At 35.6% G+C, this 19,217-nt stretch overlaps 1 protein-coding gene across 2 annotated transcripts; it reads left to right on the forward strand.

The window, feature by feature from the left end:
• Window positions 1–634: 634 nt before the first annotated feature.
• On the forward strand, window positions 635–19,076 carry abcf1 (ATP-binding cassette, sub-family F (GCN20), member 1). Of its 2 annotated transcripts, none has more exons than XM_052093277.1 (27): window positions 635–849; window positions 1,385–1,431; window positions 3,994–4,068; window positions 4,220–4,349; window positions 4,450–4,478; window positions 4,562–4,654; window positions 6,407–6,466; window positions 6,734–6,838; window positions 6,913–6,984; window positions 7,882–7,962; window positions 8,045–8,143; window positions 9,081–9,203; window positions 9,303–9,403; window positions 9,530–9,615; window positions 11,610–11,749; window positions 13,572–13,720; window positions 15,531–15,614; window positions 15,729–15,853; window positions 15,986–16,098; window positions 16,182–16,353; window positions 16,480–16,554; window positions 16,684–16,754; window positions 16,841–16,873; window positions 16,968–17,136; window positions 17,218–17,282; window positions 17,376–17,448; window positions 18,283–19,076. In XM_052093277.1, exons 1-27 carry the CDS (start codon window positions 792–794, stop codon window positions 18,447–18,449), a joined length of 2,595 nt encoding a protein of 864 aa, XP_051949237.1. In that variant the 5' UTR covers window positions 635–791; the 3' UTR covers window positions 18,450–19,076. The 2 variants fall into 2 exon arrangements, with proteins under 2 accessions (XP_051949237.1, XP_051949238.1); XM_052093278.1 differs by having other exon boundaries at window positions 6,916–6,984.
• The last annotated feature ends 141 nt before the right edge of the window (window positions 19,077–19,217 follow it).

A 19,217-nucleotide genomic window follows, 5' to 3' on the forward strand; every position in this document is an offset into this window, starting at 1 on the left:
ACCAGGAAATGTGAAAAGGGACCACAGCATTTTGGTTGAATAGTTTTATCACATTTTATTGTCCTTATTACATGTGATGCTGCAACCCATCCATTGTTCATCATCACCTGGTGTTAAAGCAAGATAAAATTTACCTTTGCACAGCAAAATTTCAGGGGTGAAGAATGTGTGGACAGATGTTGAGTGAGTGTGAAACCAGCAAAAAAACTAACATCCAGGCAGCCTCTTCTTAATGATGCACTTTATACTCTGTGAGAGTGAAATAAAAAGAAACTCACCACTAAAATTATATCCGTGTCCAGTGTAGCTGTGTACAAAGCACCGCCCACACAGAAGTCACTGGCAAACCAAGAAACTTCCTCTTGTTCAACGCAGGGAATTCACCTAACTTGATGATTGCGCCTTTATGATGTATTTTAACTATTTAATTACATTTCATGTAATTTTATGAAAATATTTATTGTCATATTTATTTTTTGAATACATTTTTTTATTATTAAAAAAATATTAATTTTAAAAGTGGTTTTAAAAAGTAAACGACAATTTTGAAAGTAGCGACTTTTGTTTTGAAAAATAGAATTTCGACACTGCGCCTGCAGTACCTTGACCGACCTGCGTTAGGTTGTGGCGCTGTCGCAAGCCAAATTCCCGGCGTTGGTGGAGTATCTGTAGCAGAGCAGATAGGCCGCATGTGATGTGAGCTACAGTGTGCTCGTTTGCATTGCCAGCTCTAATCAAATACATCCCTTGAATTTAAACTCTCTTGTGAGAGAAAAAGTGTTAGCAGAAAAATGCCAAAGAAATCAAAAGATGTGGCTGAATGGGAAGGAGATGACGGTCCACAATCAGGTAAAAGCTTGATAATTATAAACACATGGATCTGATAAAGCTAAATGCGTGACATTCAAATGTATTTAATTGTACGATCCAAGTCAGTGTGACATGTTTAAGTTATTATTGTGTGTAATAATGTGAGTAATTCCATTGCTAGTATAATTTTCTTACCATTCTATCTTAAGTCAAGAGGGTTTGATATTTCACAGTCATTGCATCATTTGTCAATCTGCCCACTTTTGTTCAACTTTTGTTTCAGCTTTAGGGACGTTTTGAAGGCAAGTAGGCTAGTTGTTTCAAAACCTAGTAATCATGGAGAGCTTTAGGCAGTCCAATGGTCCTGTGATACACAAAAATGCAATCTAGGCAGACAGCTCATCAGTTGCTTTGAAACCTGTACACAACACATGCCATTCTCTCCTATGGCATTGTCGTACTGCTGTCAGTGTGCATATGATACAGTCTGCTGTTTGACAGTGTACTATTGTATCCCGTGTGTTCCATTTCAGTGCACAGAAGTACTTACAAATGTTCTTATTTTGTTTTCTAGATAAACATGTCAAGAAAGGAAAAAAGGATAAGAAGGGCAAGAAGAGTGTAAGTCTTTATTTGAATATGATGTGTTCTGGGGCAGGGTATCGCCAGCCACCTCACGATACAATACATATTGTGATGCACAGTTCACGATTCGATATATATCGCGATACATCACGATATCATGATTCGATTTCGCATTTCATTTCAATTATTTTGGTATATTTAAGTTATAATGTCACATTTACTTGCACACAGTATGAAATAAATTATCATTCATTTGCTATTATTCATTTACTTGTTAAATTACGTACATATCATTTTTATTTTATCAGTAGTTTTTCATCATTTTGTTGACATTATAGCTTTTTTTAAATTTTTTATATTGTCCATGTATCAATAAATATGATGAATTTTAATTTCATACATACTCATATTGTTTCATGTCTGTTGTTTACATGCCTAATTTGAACTATTTGCAAGTATTTATTAACTTAGTACCGTTTTAGCACTTGTTCTACATAACTGTCTTTTCAAGACCTGTGGCAGGGACTTTGACAGTAGTGTTTGTTTTGGTCGAATGGCTACCTTACAGCATTTTTGCTATGTGTGATTAGAATTAAATATTTCTTTTGTTATTTTTGATAAATAACTGACTGTAGAGGACAGAAAGGAATTTAAAGGAGACATTATTAAACAACAAATGGTTTTCTTGAATTTACTCTTTGGACTCGCATCACACAGAAAGAGTCAAAACCTTTACTCTCCGCACGCAGTGAAAATATCTCTGTACTGAACTTCTTCGCCACTACGCCACTCAAGCACTGGTGAGTGAAATAAAAAAAAAAAAAACAGCCAGTGGCAAATCACAGTAGGGCTGCAACTAACGATTATTTTGATAATTGATTAATCGATCGATTATTAGTTCGACTATTCAGCGATTATTGCAACGATTAATCATCAGCTCTTAACCGATGAATCAGCTTGTGCACGACTTGTAAATATTGTATTAAATGTGCTTACTAACAATAAAGAGGAAAAAAAATCATCTTTTAAAAATACCTCTAAATGACTCACTGAATTAAAGGGGGAAAAAATACTATTTATTAAGTTTAATTAAGTAAAGAAATTCACTGTAAAAAAATCTTATTGTTATTGTAAATTTACTTGAGAAGCAACATATGAGATATTTAGACTTTAATATAAATATAAGTGTATTTTGTATATAAGTGTATTTTTTCACTTGGTTATACTTCTGCGATTGCAGTAAAGACAAAATATACTTATATTCAAGATCTATTCTCTAAAAGCAAGTCAACATATCTTATATGCTGCTTCTCAGGTCAATGCATCTATTTTTTTTTTAAAAAGGAGTTTTAGATATTTTAAAATATTTGTATTTTTAATATTATATTCAACATTCTTAGATAACAATTTTTTCTTCTGCAGTATAGCTGTTATTTTTGTATTTTTTTTACATGGGCTTAAATTAGTTTTAGATATTTATGTTGGAAAACAAGACAAAACTAATCCTAAACTTATTTTGTGGCAGTGTATAATGGGGCAAAGTCTCTCACCTTTCTGTTCACTTCAGTCCATCTTTACCTCACAAAAAAACAACCTCTTATTAATAAAGCTGCGTTGTCAGTTGTCTTCACGTTAAGAAATGCAGAGTGACATATTTTATGATTCAATAAGTCGTGAGCCATCGTATTTTAATCTAGCTTTAGCAAGTGCGGGCTTGAGGCACGAGCATCCCCGCGACAAAGTGTGCATCATAGAAAGAGCCATCTTGTCATTGGGATTTTACTAATTAGATTTATTTCAATATTTTTGTCCAGTCCTAGATCAATAAACATGAGTGAGGTCCAGGATGTCCATGTGTAGACGCCAATAAAGTAATAACTACCGTTAATTTAATAACTGCCAATAAAGTATTAACGGTACATTCTTTTTATTAACACAGCCAATAATGTAAGAACTTATTACATTATGAGCAAAAAGTTATTACTTTATTGGTTCAGAAAGTTTATTACGTTATTGGTAAGTTATTACATTATTAACTTTTATTACATTAAGAATGGAAAATGTATTACGTTATTTGTAGTTATTACATTATTGACTGCTACACCGTGAAAGAAAAGGTGAATCCTACAGGATCCGTTTCAGTCTCTTTCGTGCCTCATAGAAGCGTCTCTAACTACTCTGAAAATGTCACGATAAATCTTGATACATGGAGCTACGTATCGGTACAATATCGTGAGAAACGGAATCGCAGTATATCGATATTTGTTTGTATCGAAACAGCCCTAATGTGATCACTAGCGCAGGTTTAGTCATTAGTCCTGGTTAGACCTAGTAATGATTACATTTTGTAATAAAGTTATATAACACACAAAAAATATACATGTATACAATTTATAATAAGAATATTATTTAAAAAATTATATTATAAAATTAAATAATTACAATTCTATAATTTTTATTCAATGTAAAACTGTTAATGTTATTAATGAATGTTTTATAAAGTGTTATTTTTAAAAAAATAAACACTGGCATCATCTCATTACTGGCATCATGAATTGTGTATGTCTCCAGTGTGTCACTTTGATTTCATCCTAACAGTTTTTTGAGGAGCTGGTATCAGATAATAAACAGGAGAAAGAAGAGCCACCATTGAAAGAGACACAAGGCAAACAGGTGAAATGTTTAATTTCCTGCAGTGCATTTAAATGCATTCTAATTGTTTAAAAACTTAAATAAGTAAATCAAATTAAAACATGTGTTTTGCGATTATGTCCAAAGTACAGTCAGAAAGTATAACTGAAATATAATTGTAATTTGCTTCTAGTCTCAGAAGAAAAAGAAAGACAGAAGAAAGGGGAAAGCAGGAGATGATGATGATGATGAAGACGAAGAGGTCATGCAGCGTCTCAAGAAACTGTCAGTTCAGCCCAGTGATGAAGAAGAGGAGGAAGAGGGTAATGTCCTAAATTCAGCTTTTACCTCATTGTTTCTGTGTATTTGTGTCAAACACATTACATCACATATTTAACTTCATTGTTTATTATTAATTTGCAGTTGTTGCTCCAGTCAAAGGAGTGAAAAAAGTGAGTTTTTATTCTTTGATATACTGTGCTGTACTTCTCTGTATGTATGCATATTTTTATATTGTATGTATGTATATTTTCAGGGTAGCAACATATTTGCTGCTCTAAGTCAGAGTGATGATGAAGAGGATGCAGGTGGAGATGATGATAAATCCCAAAATAAAAAGAGCTCTAAGGTGAGTTGGTGCTTCCATTATGTGTTGGGGTGGAATAAATTGACACAAAATTCAAATTATGCCTTCCTATTAACTTCTAAAGTAAGGGTTAAATGGATGAATAATTACATTGATCTCTTGTATTGGTGATTTTATCTGTTTATCTGTTTATCTGCGATTTTTCATGAAATTCTGTGTTTGTTAAATTTCATTTCATGTTTTTGTTTTTATTTATATTTTTGAAATTTCTACTGGTCAATCTTTATTAAGGATTTTACATTTAAAGTATTACATTTCTAAATAGTTGAAGCTACATAGTTACCAAAAAAGTATGTTGGAACTAACATGTTTTTTTAGACATGATATTCTTTGAAGTATCTTGTACCATGTAAAGTCCCTGGCACACTCATGGTGAACGGCTTCTTTGTTCTTCGCTCAAATCCAATTAAAATGAAAGGGAGAAACTGGAGCCAACAGATGTAGATGTTCTTTTCTACATCCCGATGGATGTAGAAAAGAAGTCCCGCCTTACAGTTAAAAGAGCCAATCACCTTTTTAGATACGGACATCACCTGTCAATCAACTTTAGAATGCACATTAGCTATACAAGCTGGGGAAAGTTTTGTTTTTTCAGCATAATATGAAGTAAAGAATCACAGTTTATGATTCCAGAATTGTCATATTTTATTGCTGATTTGAAATATGTCCTTTGATGGAAATCTTGACCAACCGTTTTTTAGATTTTGGTCTTTCTCCATTCAAGTAGATAGGAGCTGCACTTTCATGACTGGAAATAGCCTTTCGAGAGCGTTTTAAAGATGTCCGACAGTGGACTGACTTGCTTGAAAGACTTTGGTCACACTTACCGATGATGTGGACCAATGGCAGTAAAAAGGTTTTTAGTAGCCAGTAAAGAGTTTTCCTGATAGTTTGCTCTGGTGAGCAGTTACAAACCACCGAAACAAACTCAAAAACATCTTTGTTTTGGGCAGATTTTGTTCTAAATGACTAAATTTCATATGAAGTGTGCCAGGTCCTTTTATACATTGTAAATTAATATAATAATCATTCATTACCATGATCAGTTTAATCCCTGTTTATGATATTACCTTTGCATTATTGTTACATTGTACTTAACCCTTGAACACTCATGCATTAGATACTTAATATACATAGTTTATTCATTATTCATTCCCACACCAGCCATTTTTATGTTATCTTCATAACATTCCCAGTGCATTTTTTCCAGGTCTGTACAAGTACCTCCAGTGAACTCTTATTTGTACTGTAAAATTCACATGACATTGGTACTTGAGTCGTCTTTCTTGGTTGAGGATTTATACTTTTAGAGTGTGTGCAATCACATCATTTGTCATTCTTTCATTAAAGGAATGATTCACCCTAAAATAAATATTTCTCACCTTCATGTCATTCCAAAACATGTATGACTTTCTTTCATCTGTCGACATAAAAGAGAAATTAGGTAGAAAATTACCCTCATTCACCATTTACTGTACTTTCATTGTATAGACAAAATGAGAGGCATACAGGTTTAGAATGACATGAGAGTGAGTAAATATTGAAAGAATTTTCATTTTTCAGTGAATGTATACCGGTGAGACTCATCTAGATATTCAAATCATATCAGAATGTCAAAACATTCCATAAAATGACTGAGATTAAATGGAGTCTCATTGTGAAACAAGGGAATATCATGCTAATGAATGCTGATGAAATTTAACATTTTTCTGTGCATGTATGTATGTGATCCAGGAAGTTGAGAAGGTAACCAAGGGCAAGAAAAAAGATAAGCCTAAACCTAAAATTACAAAGGTGGGTACATGGGATCATTTCATAAGTGTCTTATTATTTTCCTTCCTTGTCTCTTTTTCAGCATGAACCTTCTACCTTTATTCCTTTCTTTCTTGCAGTTTTATCTTAATTGCTAAATGAATGCAGGTCTTCACATATATGGAAACTAACTCCTTTCTATACATTTCCAGTGTGTTTTACTAAAAAACATATTCTAAGGAGAGCACTGCTTTGAACACACATTTCCTCAGTCAGGATCTTTGGTTTACTCTGTTGTCTCAAACACAGGAGGCCTCTGAGGATGAACCAGATGAAAGGATGGAGAAGAAAGATGAGAATGAAAAGAAAGAAGTGAAAAAATGCAAAGTGATGGGTGCTGCTAAAGCATCAAAGGTGAGGTCAATCTTGTTTTTTTGACCAGCTGGTGAATGTATAAGTGTGTGTAACTTGACGGTTGTCCATGTTAGCAGGAGGAAGATGAAATGGATGAAAAAGAACAAGAGAAATCTCAGAAGAAAGGCAAGAAGGAGCCGTCCAAGGTCAGTTTAAGCTTGATACAATCATTATATCATAGATTGACAATGGCTCTGTTCTAAAACCGACTAAGATGCCTCACTGCCTATATATGAAGCTGTCTTCTAGGGTAGCATCTTAACTGAAATGGAACCTTATTAGTGACCGATTTGGAATGCTCTACATAGGCAGCAAGTTGACTTACAATTGATTCATATAGAGATTTAGGTTAGCATGTTGCTATGCTAACAACAGAATACTCTTATAAGCTTAAAAGTGCTTAGCACAAACCAGCATTTTATAAAGTAGTATGTTTCTAATTATATTCTGCTTTTTTAATCCATACTTTTCAGTACTGAATGAATACGTATGTATTTACATAATTATTTTTAATCAATATTTCTCTCGTTTCATCCACCACCTTGGATTTGTTTTTTCACTGAGTTTGGAGAAATGCATTTAAGGATCGCCATAGGATTGAGTTAAAATGATGCCTAAGAAAGGCAGCTCACTAGGTTTTGGAACAGAGGGAATGTGTCATGCATGTTGAAAGTTTAAGACCTTTGCACACCAGAGGTGACGCGATATGACGAAATGAATCACTGACATATGGCCCTTTCTCATTAAAAGCAAGACGAATTGATTAGCACATCACTCATTTACAATAGGTGGTGCTAAACGTCAAGCAATTTTACCCCAGTACGGAAGTTGGTGCAAAGCAGAGAAGAAAAAATTAATTTGTCATTCACACTTGCCATTTAAAAAAAAAAAACTTGGTGCACGAATATTGGCCTCAGGTGTGAATGGCTTCATAGCAATACGCTATTTCTACTATCGCCTTGAAAATTTGCGTTTGTTGTGCAAACGCATGTAGAAAAATGTTAAGAGTTCAGTTTGACAGAGTGTGTTTTGTTTGTTTTAAGAAAGGGAAGCCTGCTCGCCCTCCTCCTAGTGATGATGAGGAAGAGGAGGAGGAAAAAAGTGATGACAATGACACAATGATGGTACAATAACATTCTACTTTTTCTTGTATTCCAAATATTTATCATTTCTGAGTGCTCACTCATCTCATTTGCTGTCTGGTAGTGTGCAGAGGATGCGCTCACAGCTGAGCAAGCCAATGAAAAAGAGGAGGATCCCTTTGCTAACTTGAGTAAAAAAGAGAAGAAGAAGAAAAAGAAAATGGTAATCGCTCTATGATCCCACGGCATAGTTTAAATAAATGAAAAATTGATAGGGATGTTTGTCATATTTGAAGGAAAAGTTCACCCAAAATGCACATTCTGTCATAATTGAATAACCTTCATGTCATTCCAAACCTGTCTGAGCTTTAATTATTTGCTTTTTATTTGACAGAAAACAATACTGTGTATTACAGTCAGTGTTCACTAATTACATTTAGTTTGAACCCATTTTAACTTCTATTAAAAACTTTCAAATCAGTTTTTTTTAATTCTGATGGTAAATTATTCTACAACGATGTGCCTTAATGGAGAATTATGTCCGACTGTGCAAATGTTATTTTTCATAGTGCTACTCAGCAGTTCTGACTTTTTTCTGCATAACACAAATGAAGATTTTTAGAAGAGCATCATCTAGATCTCATCTCTGTAGGTCCATACAGTGCAAGTGTATGGTGACCATAACTTTGAAGTGCAAAACAGCACAGAAAGACAGCATAAAATAATCCATATGACTAGTGGTTTAATCCATGTCTTTAGAAGCGATATGGTGGCAATATGCGTAAAAAATGCGAAATTACCTTTGTGATTTTTTTGTGCTACAAAGTTCTGGCCACCATTCACTTGCATTGTATGGACCAACAGAGCTGAGATATTCTTCTAAAAACCTTTGTGTTCAGCAGAAGTAAGAAAGTCATACACATCTGGGATGACATGAGGGTGAACTATCCCTTTAAGCACTCATGAACGGATGTCAATTTTGGGTGAATTATTCTTTTAAGTTTAGTCTCCTTTTTATAATGTAGAGTACCAAAACATGGTGTGACTGACTCAAAGCAAAATAAACTTTGAGTCAATTTAGCAGAATTTGATGTTCTTTTGAGACCATGAGGGCACAAAATGCTGCTTTTTCAGGCACTTAATTTTCATTTATTTTTCAGATGGAGTATGAGCGTCAGGTGGCCAGTGTACGTGCACAGAACGCTATAGAGGGAGACTTCTCAGTTTCACAAGCTGAAATGTCCTCACGCCAGGCCATGCTTGAAAACGCTTCAGACATTAAGGTTAGACCTTTTAGAAACTATTCAGTAATTTATGATTAGTCTTCCGATGTTGTAGTATTGTTTTTGCTGAATTATATTTGTTTATTGTTGTTTTTTTAGTTGGAAAGATTCAGCATTTCAGCTCATGGTAAAGAGCTGTTTGTTAATGCAGACCTTCTGATAGTCGCTGGGAGACGGTATGGTCTGGTTGGTCCAAATGGGTAGGTTGAAGCATTTTATGGCATTTTTCATATTACAACCTTGCATTTTCAAGTTTATTCATTCTGGTATGTTACACTCCTAAAATCTGTTTTCCTTACTCTCATTTTGTTGTGTTTGAATCACAGGAAAGGAAAAACTACTCTACTGAAGCACATTAATAACAGAGCTCTTAGCATTCCTCCAAATATTGATGTGCTTCTTTGTGAACAAGGTAAACACAGCCTAACTTTTTGCTCCTGTTGTTGGTGTGAATGCAAGTTTCATTTGATTATTTTGAAATCCATTTTCTGAACTTGGGGTGCACACCAGAATATGTGAGTGCAGTAGAGCCGCAGTAATTTTCCATTCCTGCTCTAAGCATTCTGTAATCCCTCCGCAGCAACTCCACTCCGGGTTTGCTCCATTTGCACCATTACTGCTCCTCTGGAAAGTTCTTAAATTTTTTTTAAAACATAAACGTCTGGGCACAAGATTCATTAAGTGGGTGATGCATGAGTGTGATGGAGCAGCACTGGAGCAATCTTAAAGTAAGAGAAAGCACAGACTAGAGGTTGACCTATAGTGGATTTTGCAGATAATGATAACTAAAGTGGTGGAAAAGGCAGAGGCTACAAGAGTCCAAAATGAATAAAATCCCAGATGTTGTTTATTGTTCAAACAAAATCCCAATAATAACCAGAAAGAAAATTAAGATTTGGTGCATAATGCATGACTTTTAAATATAAACATGCCTGAAACACACCTGGGACTCTTATTTTGAAATGATGGAGACTTGGCACCGTTACACTGCTTTAAAATTAAGTATTAACCGAATTAAACTTTTTAAAACATATACTTGTATATTCACTAGATTAAGTGTTTTTATATATATATATAAATATTTCACCAGATGAGGTTTAATGAGGAATTAGGTTTATTAATTTTAGCTAGATATGAAGTTGGAGACATGATGAAAGTGCTGATGGGGCATGTTTATATAGTCACATTTTTCTTTGCATGCCCTCTTTTCAATATAAAACACTTGATTTATCTAATCAAAATAACATAATATGCATTGAAGTGAGGATACAAATATGGATGGATATTATCAATGATGAAAGATTAAAATCATTACGAGGTGTCAGTGATTGTTTTTAATTAGGGGACACTGTTGAAATTGTAGAAACTGTAGAAATCTTTTAGTGGCAGAGGAATGGGGAAAAAAAGCATAGATTTTTGCGAATAACTGGTGGCGATATTTAGAAAATATACTGCCCGATATTTATTGAAAAATATATATTTTCGATATCGAGTGTATGTTCTTCATCTAGACGATTGGATCAGGTGCATGTCGCTAAAAATACGAGCAGTTTGGCACAGTTGTACACGCAATTAGCTAATTGAATCATAGTCATGAAATCGGCCTGTTAGAAAGTATTAGCAAGGCTAGCAGCTACATACCCCTGTTGTCATGGAAACTGGAGATCAGCTATCTATCTGGCTTTAATGATATCATTGTGTACCAAACAAAACAGCACTGACAATGCAATAAAGCTATTGACTATTAAACAACTCCAACATCAACACCATTGCTGTTTATTTCTGTTGTTAAATACATTTTCATGATCCATAGGGCTGTCACAGTCAAGAAAGTGTTTATTCTTCTTGTGATGCTATTTGCTGTTGGCAATCCAGCTTTTGGTGCTTGACTGCCAACTACTGAGCTGGAGTGTGAAGTGTCACAAGAAAGTTTTTCAGTGGAGGCAAACATCTGCTGAAGATGATGAAATTGGCGGAATGCAATTGAAAAGAGGTCACACACCTTATGTAGGATTAAATCCTAAACTGAGTGACTTTACCCTCTGGAGTTTACTTGTAAACAAGCAGGTTATGCTTAATTCATTCTTGAGGTCCAACAAACATGTGGAATGCAGTTCCACCCCTATTAATAGTATGAAATGTATATTGTGATAAATATCGATATTGAACAAGTCATATCCCCCAGTCCTATAGTCAACCTCTAGCACAGACAGCCATGTTTAAACATAAACAAAAAAAAATAATATATATATATTTTTCTCCAGGGAAAATCGTGCAATTCCATTCCCCATTCTGGGTCCACTTTGCACCACTCACATACTCTGTTGAAAAGGGGGTGTCTGAGATTTGGTTTGTGATTGATGTGAACGCAATCATGAAATAAACTCTTTCTTTGACATTCATCAGAGGTGGTGGCTGATGACACGCCTGCAGTTCAGGCGGTGCTGAAGGCTGATACACGTAGACTGAAACTCCTGGAGGAGGAAAAACAGCTGCAGAGTCGACTGGAAAAAGGAGACGACAGTGTGTCTGAGAAACTTGAGAAGGTAAGAATATAGAGAATATATGTCATAAAAACATAGAGATCCTTTGGATATATGGATGTGAATGGTGAAAGATTACTGTGAGTGTATTAGAGCTGTCAGAATAAACATTTTAACACATGTGATTAATTAAAGTTTAACTCGTTAATTTTTCTTAATCGTGATTAACACATTTATCGTTAATACAGCATAAAAACTGGTGTGAAGGGCGGAAACTTTGTAATGTGTAAAGCAGCGCACAATGTTGGCGTTGACACTCTGATGTGAATAATGAACGCAGCTTCATGATTGCTGTAACAAAATTGATAGCCAAAGTCTGGTGGCAAATTAATATTGTGGAGGATGACAATTTAAGAGATTTAATGCCTATTGCAATAAATATGCAACCTACGTGGTCTTTCAATTAGTCAAACTCCCACTTAGACTTTGGAAAACGTTTAATATTACTTGAATTGTTGATATTTTAGTGCAGTGTCTTTATATTGTGGAAGGCTGTGTATGGAAAATGTTAATTAAGCATTATATTGCTACATATTGTTTTGTTTTCTTTCCTAAAGCCTTGTTTATACTTTCACCTGGTACCGCAGACTGCAAGCGCACCTCCTTAAATTCTAGAGGCGTTAATACTTGATGAGCCCTCCGTTGTACTATTCTGTGAAACGACAAATGGCAGCCCAGACTCAGTCCTATGCAAGCTGAAGTGCTGTTCGCACGTCATCGTTAGAGTTTCATATGATCTTATGTTACATTAAATGAGATCAAATGACTATGCGACAATTTTTGACAATAATTTTTTTGTCGACGTTGTCAATAATCGTTTCAGCCCTATACAGTATTAAACGATTTGCACACTATTTTATTCTGCTCGTGTTTCATGAATAAGGCAAATTGACCTAATTTTCATTAACCTGTTATTTTGTTTTATGCCCTCAATGTGTTTTGGCAATGTAAAAGTCTTAAGAACCTTTGAAATAAAAAGCAACAAACTTCTATTTATGGAAGATTAGTTATCCATACGATAAACAAAATTGTAATGCTTTTCTGATAGAACGGCAATGTTATTGTAAGATGGTAAAGCTTTGTAAAAATAATAAAGAAAAAAGATTTGTTAAAATGTTTGATAATATCTAACTTAACAAATTTGTATTTATTTGATTACTATTATTAACCTACTTTTGTGTTTTTGTATGTTTGCATTTGTATCTGAATATGTTTAGCAATATAGCCAATGTTGCCTCAAGTCGTTAATTTTTTCGCTCGGTTACAAAAAACAAGATGTACACCACCACGCGAATTGGGGTCTAGTGAAGTTAAAGTGCACTTCTGCCAATGCAGCAATGACGTAATTTTTGTTGCACACAAACTCACAGATGCGACTTGTATAAACCAGGGTTAAGATGGAATTAAATCAATTTTGACAAGAAAGAAGTTGTGACAGACGGAGGGTGGGTCCGCGTCGTGATTTTACACACTTGGCCCCTTATCAGGCTAATCAAGCCTCCGAGAGGGATAAAGGCAGACTGCGGACGGTAGAGAGAGAGCAGAGAGAGATGGAGAGGGGGAGAGTTTATGGGCAGCTGTCCATCTATGTGTGTGTTTGTGTCTTTTGGTTTTAGATCTTTATTAAAAATATTATTTATATTGTCAAGCCAGTTCTCGCCACCTCCTTTCCATCGCTTTTCAGAAGATTGTCAAATTTCAGCACTTTTTTAAAATCTGTGATTAATCACGATTAACTAAAACAAATTATGTGATTTAATCTTGATTTTAAAAAAATGTAATCGACTGACAGCACTTGTGTGTATGCTTGTGTTCTCACTCTCAGGTTTATGAGGAGTTGAGGGCAATCGGAGCAGCGGCAGCAGAGGCTAAAGCTCGTAGGATCTTGGCTGGTCTGTCTTTCACTCCAGAGATGCAAAACAGGTCCACCAAGAAGTTCTCTGGTGGATGGAGGATGAGAGTGTCACTGGCCAGGTGAGCACAACAAGGTTAAAATTAGAGATTGACCTATAGTGGATTTGGCTGATACCGATGACCAAGGTGGTAGGAAAGGCCGATAACCGATTAATTTGCTGATATTTTTTTTAATAGATTCAATTTCGCTTTAATATTTCCTTAATATGACAGATATAGAGGCTAGATATAGAGTCCAAAATGAATAAAATATTAGATGCAGTTTATTTTTCAACCAAAATCCCAATAATAGCTAGAAAAAAATTAGTCTGAAACACACTAGGAATGCAGCCATTCTAACTGTAGACTTCTCCAGCATTAGCCAAAGAGGAACACGGCGGAATTAGAAAAAAAAACACATTAACTTTTGACATAGATTTTTGCCAATAACCGATAGTTCCAAAAAAGCAACTACCGTAATTTCCGGACTATTGAGCGCACCTGAATATAAGCCGCACCCACTGATTTTTAAAAAAAATATTATTTTGAACATAAATAAGCCGCACCTGTCTATAAGCCGCAGGTGCCTACCGGTACATTGAAACAAATGAAATTTACACAGGCTTTAACGAAACACGGCTTGTAACAAAAATAAATAGGCTTTAACGAAACACGGTGTGGCAGCGGGGGCGTAGTCAAGCGCCCGCCGGGAGAGAAAAGCGGTAAGCTTAGCTTACATCTGAGCTAAATTATGTCTAACACCGGTGTCTAATTTCAGTAAGCATGGGGAGAGCGGCATAAAAAGGCAGCAGCCACAAAGCTGAGAAAGTGACACACGTCAGTCTAGTGTTGGCGCATAGAAGAATTGAGAAACTTTATAAAATTGATTGTAAACATTGCTGTGGCCATTAAAAGCCTTACCTGGAACGTCAAGTGCCCTGCTGAAAACTGTCACACTGGTGCCCGTGTGACAGTTTTCCCAAGAAGGACACGTGAAGCAGGGCACTTGAAACACACGGCTTGTAATAAAACATTTGCAGTAAACAGTAGCCTACAAAGAAAGTCATTGGTCACTATCTTCCTCGTCCTGTGCACTGAAACCACTGAAGTCATCTCCTTCGGTGTCGGAGTTGAATAGCCTCAGAATAGCCTCAGATTTAGTTGTCTTTTTGCACTGAGTCAATTCCTCACGCTGCTGTTTCCAACGTCTCCCGTGCAGCAGCTCTATTTCCTTTTCCAACAGCCAGATCAATCGCCTTCAACTTGAAAGCAGCATCATATGCGTTTCTCCATGTCTTTGCCATGGTGAGGGTGACAAAATGACTACCGTAATCAGAATAATGGGAAGTTTGAGCGCGCTCGATTTAATCTAAACAGTAAACAAAAAAAGTTGTTTGACCTTAACCCGTTCGGCAATTTCATTGGTCTAATGAAAGCTTCACGCCGCCAAAAAACTGAGCACGTCACAGAAAGTTTTTTTTTTTTTTTTTTTTTTTTATAAAATCTGAAAGCGGGAAAAATCCATATATTAGCCGCGTCATTGTATAAGCCGCGAGGTTCAAAGCGTCGGAAAAAAGTTGCGGCTTATAGTCCGGAAATTACGGTATTGACACTGATTAATCGCAAAACCGATATATATTGGTCTACCTTGTCTAGTTAAAAGCAAATAGATGAATTTATTTCATGTGTAAATAAAATCTTATTTTCTGCACTAATACAGTCATGAGAAATGAGACATTGAACCAGTAATATAATATGTGAGTGGAGAGACAGCAATTTTTGGTCTGGAACACCACAAACAGAAAAAAGCAGATACAAAGTGAAACGTCGCAGGACTCTTGGCAGGTTGCTTGGCCAATCAAAATGTTTCATTTGTTCATCTCCTCTCCAGAGCACTGTTTATGGAGCCCACTCTGTTGATGTTGGACGAGCCCACAAATCACCTGGACTTGAACGCTGTCATCTGGCTCAACAAGTAATTAAATCCTCTGCAATCTGGCTGATGTATTTATCTTTCATGCAATAGTAAATGGACTCTGCACTCTTGAAATGCAGTTATATTCACAAATTGCAATCATATCTCTTAAAGCTACCTTCAGAGTTGGAAGAAAACGCTTCTAATTGTGTCCCACGACCAGAGTTTCTTAGATGATGTCTGTACAGATATCATTCACCTGGACAACCAGAAACTCTATTATTACAGGGGCAACTACTGTGAGTTTCTTTTCTAGAAGTCATCCCTAAGTAAAGAATAGTTTACTCATCCTCATGTCAATTTTTTTTCATCTGTAAAACATAAACGTTTAGCAGAATCTTATTCTATTTTATGCATGCTTTATCTCTTAGTGACATTTAAGAAGATGTACGGTCAGAAACAGAAAGAACTCCTCAAGCAGTACGAGAAACAAGAGAAAAAGCTCAAAGACCTGAAGGCTGGTGGAAAGTCTACCAAACAAGCTGTGAGTCCTTGACTTTTTCTCAAACTCTGCATGATTTGAGTATTTAGGGGCACTTTCACTCACTCTCCATCATTCATTCACAGGAGAAACAGACGAAAGAGGCTCTGACAAGGAAACAACAGAAGGGCAAGAAGAAGGGTCAAGAGGAGGAGAGCCATGAGGCCACAGAGCTCCTTAGGAGGCCGAGAGAATACACAGTCAAATTCACCTTCCCTAACCCTCCTCCGCTCTCGCCACCAATTCTCGGCCTGCACAGTGAGTTCTAGGCCTATATTTCTATTAGTCCTGTCTCTCAATGTTTTGAATAGTTGTTGCATCTTTTAGTAACCCTTAGAGTGTTGGGTATCATTGAGAAGTTGATTCTCTCTTCCACCCAAATAGGTGTTGACTTTGGTTATGAAGGCCAGAAGCCTCTGTTCAAGAATGTGGACTTTGGAATTGACATGGAGTCTAGAAGTAAGTCACACAAGTTCTACAGAAAAGGGGCTGTCCAATTTTAATAATGGTGGAAACTGCAACAAAGTATGTTTAAAATTGCAATTCCTAAATTGGACAAACCAGCTAATGACATTTTTTCTGTTTCAGTATGTATAGTTGGACCCAATGGAGTTGGGAAGAGTACTATCCTTTTACTTTTGACTGGGAAATTGACTCCTGTAAGTTCCATTTTTTTATTAAATTTTTTTATTTCTTGGATTGTTTTGGTCTTTTATTATTAATTATTATCTGTATTTTCTTTCAGAAAAAAGGAGAGATGAGAAAGAACCACCGATTGGTAGGCGATAACACTTTTGTAGTTATTTACAATAGATTTTTTTACCTTTCCTGGACTTTTACCTTTCATTTTCGTCCTCCGCCTGTGTCTGTAGAAAGTAGGTTTCTTCAACCAGCAGTATGCGGATCAGTTAAACATGGAGGAATCTCCCACAGAGTACCTCCAGAGGAATTTTAACCTTCCCTACCAGGATGCCAGGAAATGCTTGGGTCGCTTTGGATTAGAGAGCCACGCACACACCATCCAGATCTGCAAACTCTCTGGTGAGCACTATAGGAATGCATTTGGGCATTATTTTCTAATCTAAGCTGTTTTTTTTCTGATTTGCCCTTGTCTTTTAACAGGTGGTCAAAAAGCAAGAGTGGTATTTGCAGAACTTGCCTGTCGGCAACCTGATGTCCTCATCCTTGTAAGCATTTACTTCATGATTTAATTACTTAAACTTACTAAAAATGAATGATTTAGAGGTTTAACCTCTTAATTTCTCCATGCAAACTAACAGGATGAGCCCACTAACAACTTGGACATTGAGTCAATTGATGCACTCTCAGAAGCCATCAATGAATACAAAGGGGGTATGTAGTTTTTTTCATTTCCTAAATAGAACAATTTCATGTCAGATATTATGAACATTTATTTTGTACATTTATACACTTAGCAGCTCATTATTCCTCCGATCTTGATGTAAAAACGTACACCGACATAATAATGGTGTGTAAAGTAAAATGTAGTGACAATCAGGTTTGCTTCAATCATTTGACTTTTTTTAACCCCAGTTTAAGGCTGTTTGCGTTACTTTAAAGGTGCACTCAATAATCTTGATGAATGTTCATTACATTATGGTTTACACGGACACCTAGTGGCCTGGATGATGCATCATTCAAACACAGTACTTTTCTGTTGCCAATGCCATTGTAGAAGTTTACTATTCACAGTAACAGGATTATTTTAATCCATGAGAGAAAGTGTCCAATAACAACTGAGATTAAGCAAGTAGTATTCAGATGGTCATGTGATGCTAACATGGCTGCCCCCTAAAGGCGCCCCTGGTCCATGTAGAATTAAAGAGCTTTTATAAGGTTACTGATATGACTGAAATCTTTATCTCATGAGTGGTCATGATTTTATACATATGTTTCAAAATTACTATTAATTTCTTTAGAAGTAAAATGTTTTAAATTAGAAAAAAAAAAGTACTGAGTGCACCTTTTAATGTTTGCTTTTAAGCACTATTATTGGTTTTTAAATGTAACCCCAATGTTGATTTTACTCACTAAAATTTGAAATTCTTGCAGGCTTGCAAATGTTTCTGTTCTGAAAGATTTATAAACTAGGATGTAGTTGAATGGTTTTGAATATAAACATAAAAGGGGAAAGCATTTCCTATCTTATATGATTATCTTCTTTAGCTGTGATAATTGTGAGCCACGATGCCAGGCTGATCACTGAGACCCAGTGCCATCTGTGGGTGGTGGAAGATCAGACAATCAACCACATTGATGGAGACTTTGACGATTACAAGAGAGAAGTGCTGGAGGCTCTTGGAGAAACCCTGGTCAACAAGCCTAAAGAATGAATAACAGCTGGTATTGATAGCAAGGATGTCAAACTTCAGGTTTTTGCACCACTTTTTGCTGCAACTACATTGCTAAAATTCAAGCCCTCAATAGGAAATTACATACTGAAAGATCATGCTGAGTACCTGCATGCAAACTGTCTAGGGTGGTATGTAGAAACCCTAGAGTAGCAGTGTTGGTATACAATGTTTTTTTTTGTTTGTTTGGTATTTTTACTCACCGGCAATTTATACATAAAGAGCTTGTTCTTTAGACATAACAGTCTGACATTCTTGTATTGATCTTTATATTGATGCCATATCATTACCAGCTCTTTTCATCTGTGTGATGTAATGCTATAAATTATACAATGTAATGAATCACCACAATAGGACTTATCAAATGTGAACGGAGCTATGAGAGGATATGCCTTCTAAATTCCTGATGCTTACATTTTAGTATTAAACTGCCATTGCAGAATGAGCATTTTGGTTCAGATCATTCATTCATTATGTCATTGAACCAGCGGTTTTTTAGACCGAGAATTCACCCTGTCTTGAATATTGACACAAATACATAACTGTTGACTAACTTGAATTGAAAGTTTGCATCCAAATGTTGTCGTGTAAAAGCAAATAAAATGATTTTTGCAACAAATTCCAGTTCTTTGAGAGGTTTTATTTCTGACTTTGAAACTTACATATGTTTAAATTACTAAATGTACATGTATTTAATGATCAGTTTTAAGTATCTTTATGGAAATTAATTATCTGGATGAAATTTCAGAA

This window comes from Xyrauchen texanus, chromosome 26 (genome assembly GCF_025860055.1).
Source record: "Xyrauchen texanus isolate HMW12.3.18 chromosome 26, RBS_HiC_50CHRs, whole genome shotgun sequence".
NCBI classification, from domain to species: domain Eukaryota; kingdom Metazoa; phylum Chordata; class Actinopteri; order Cypriniformes; family Catostomidae; genus Xyrauchen; species Xyrauchen texanus.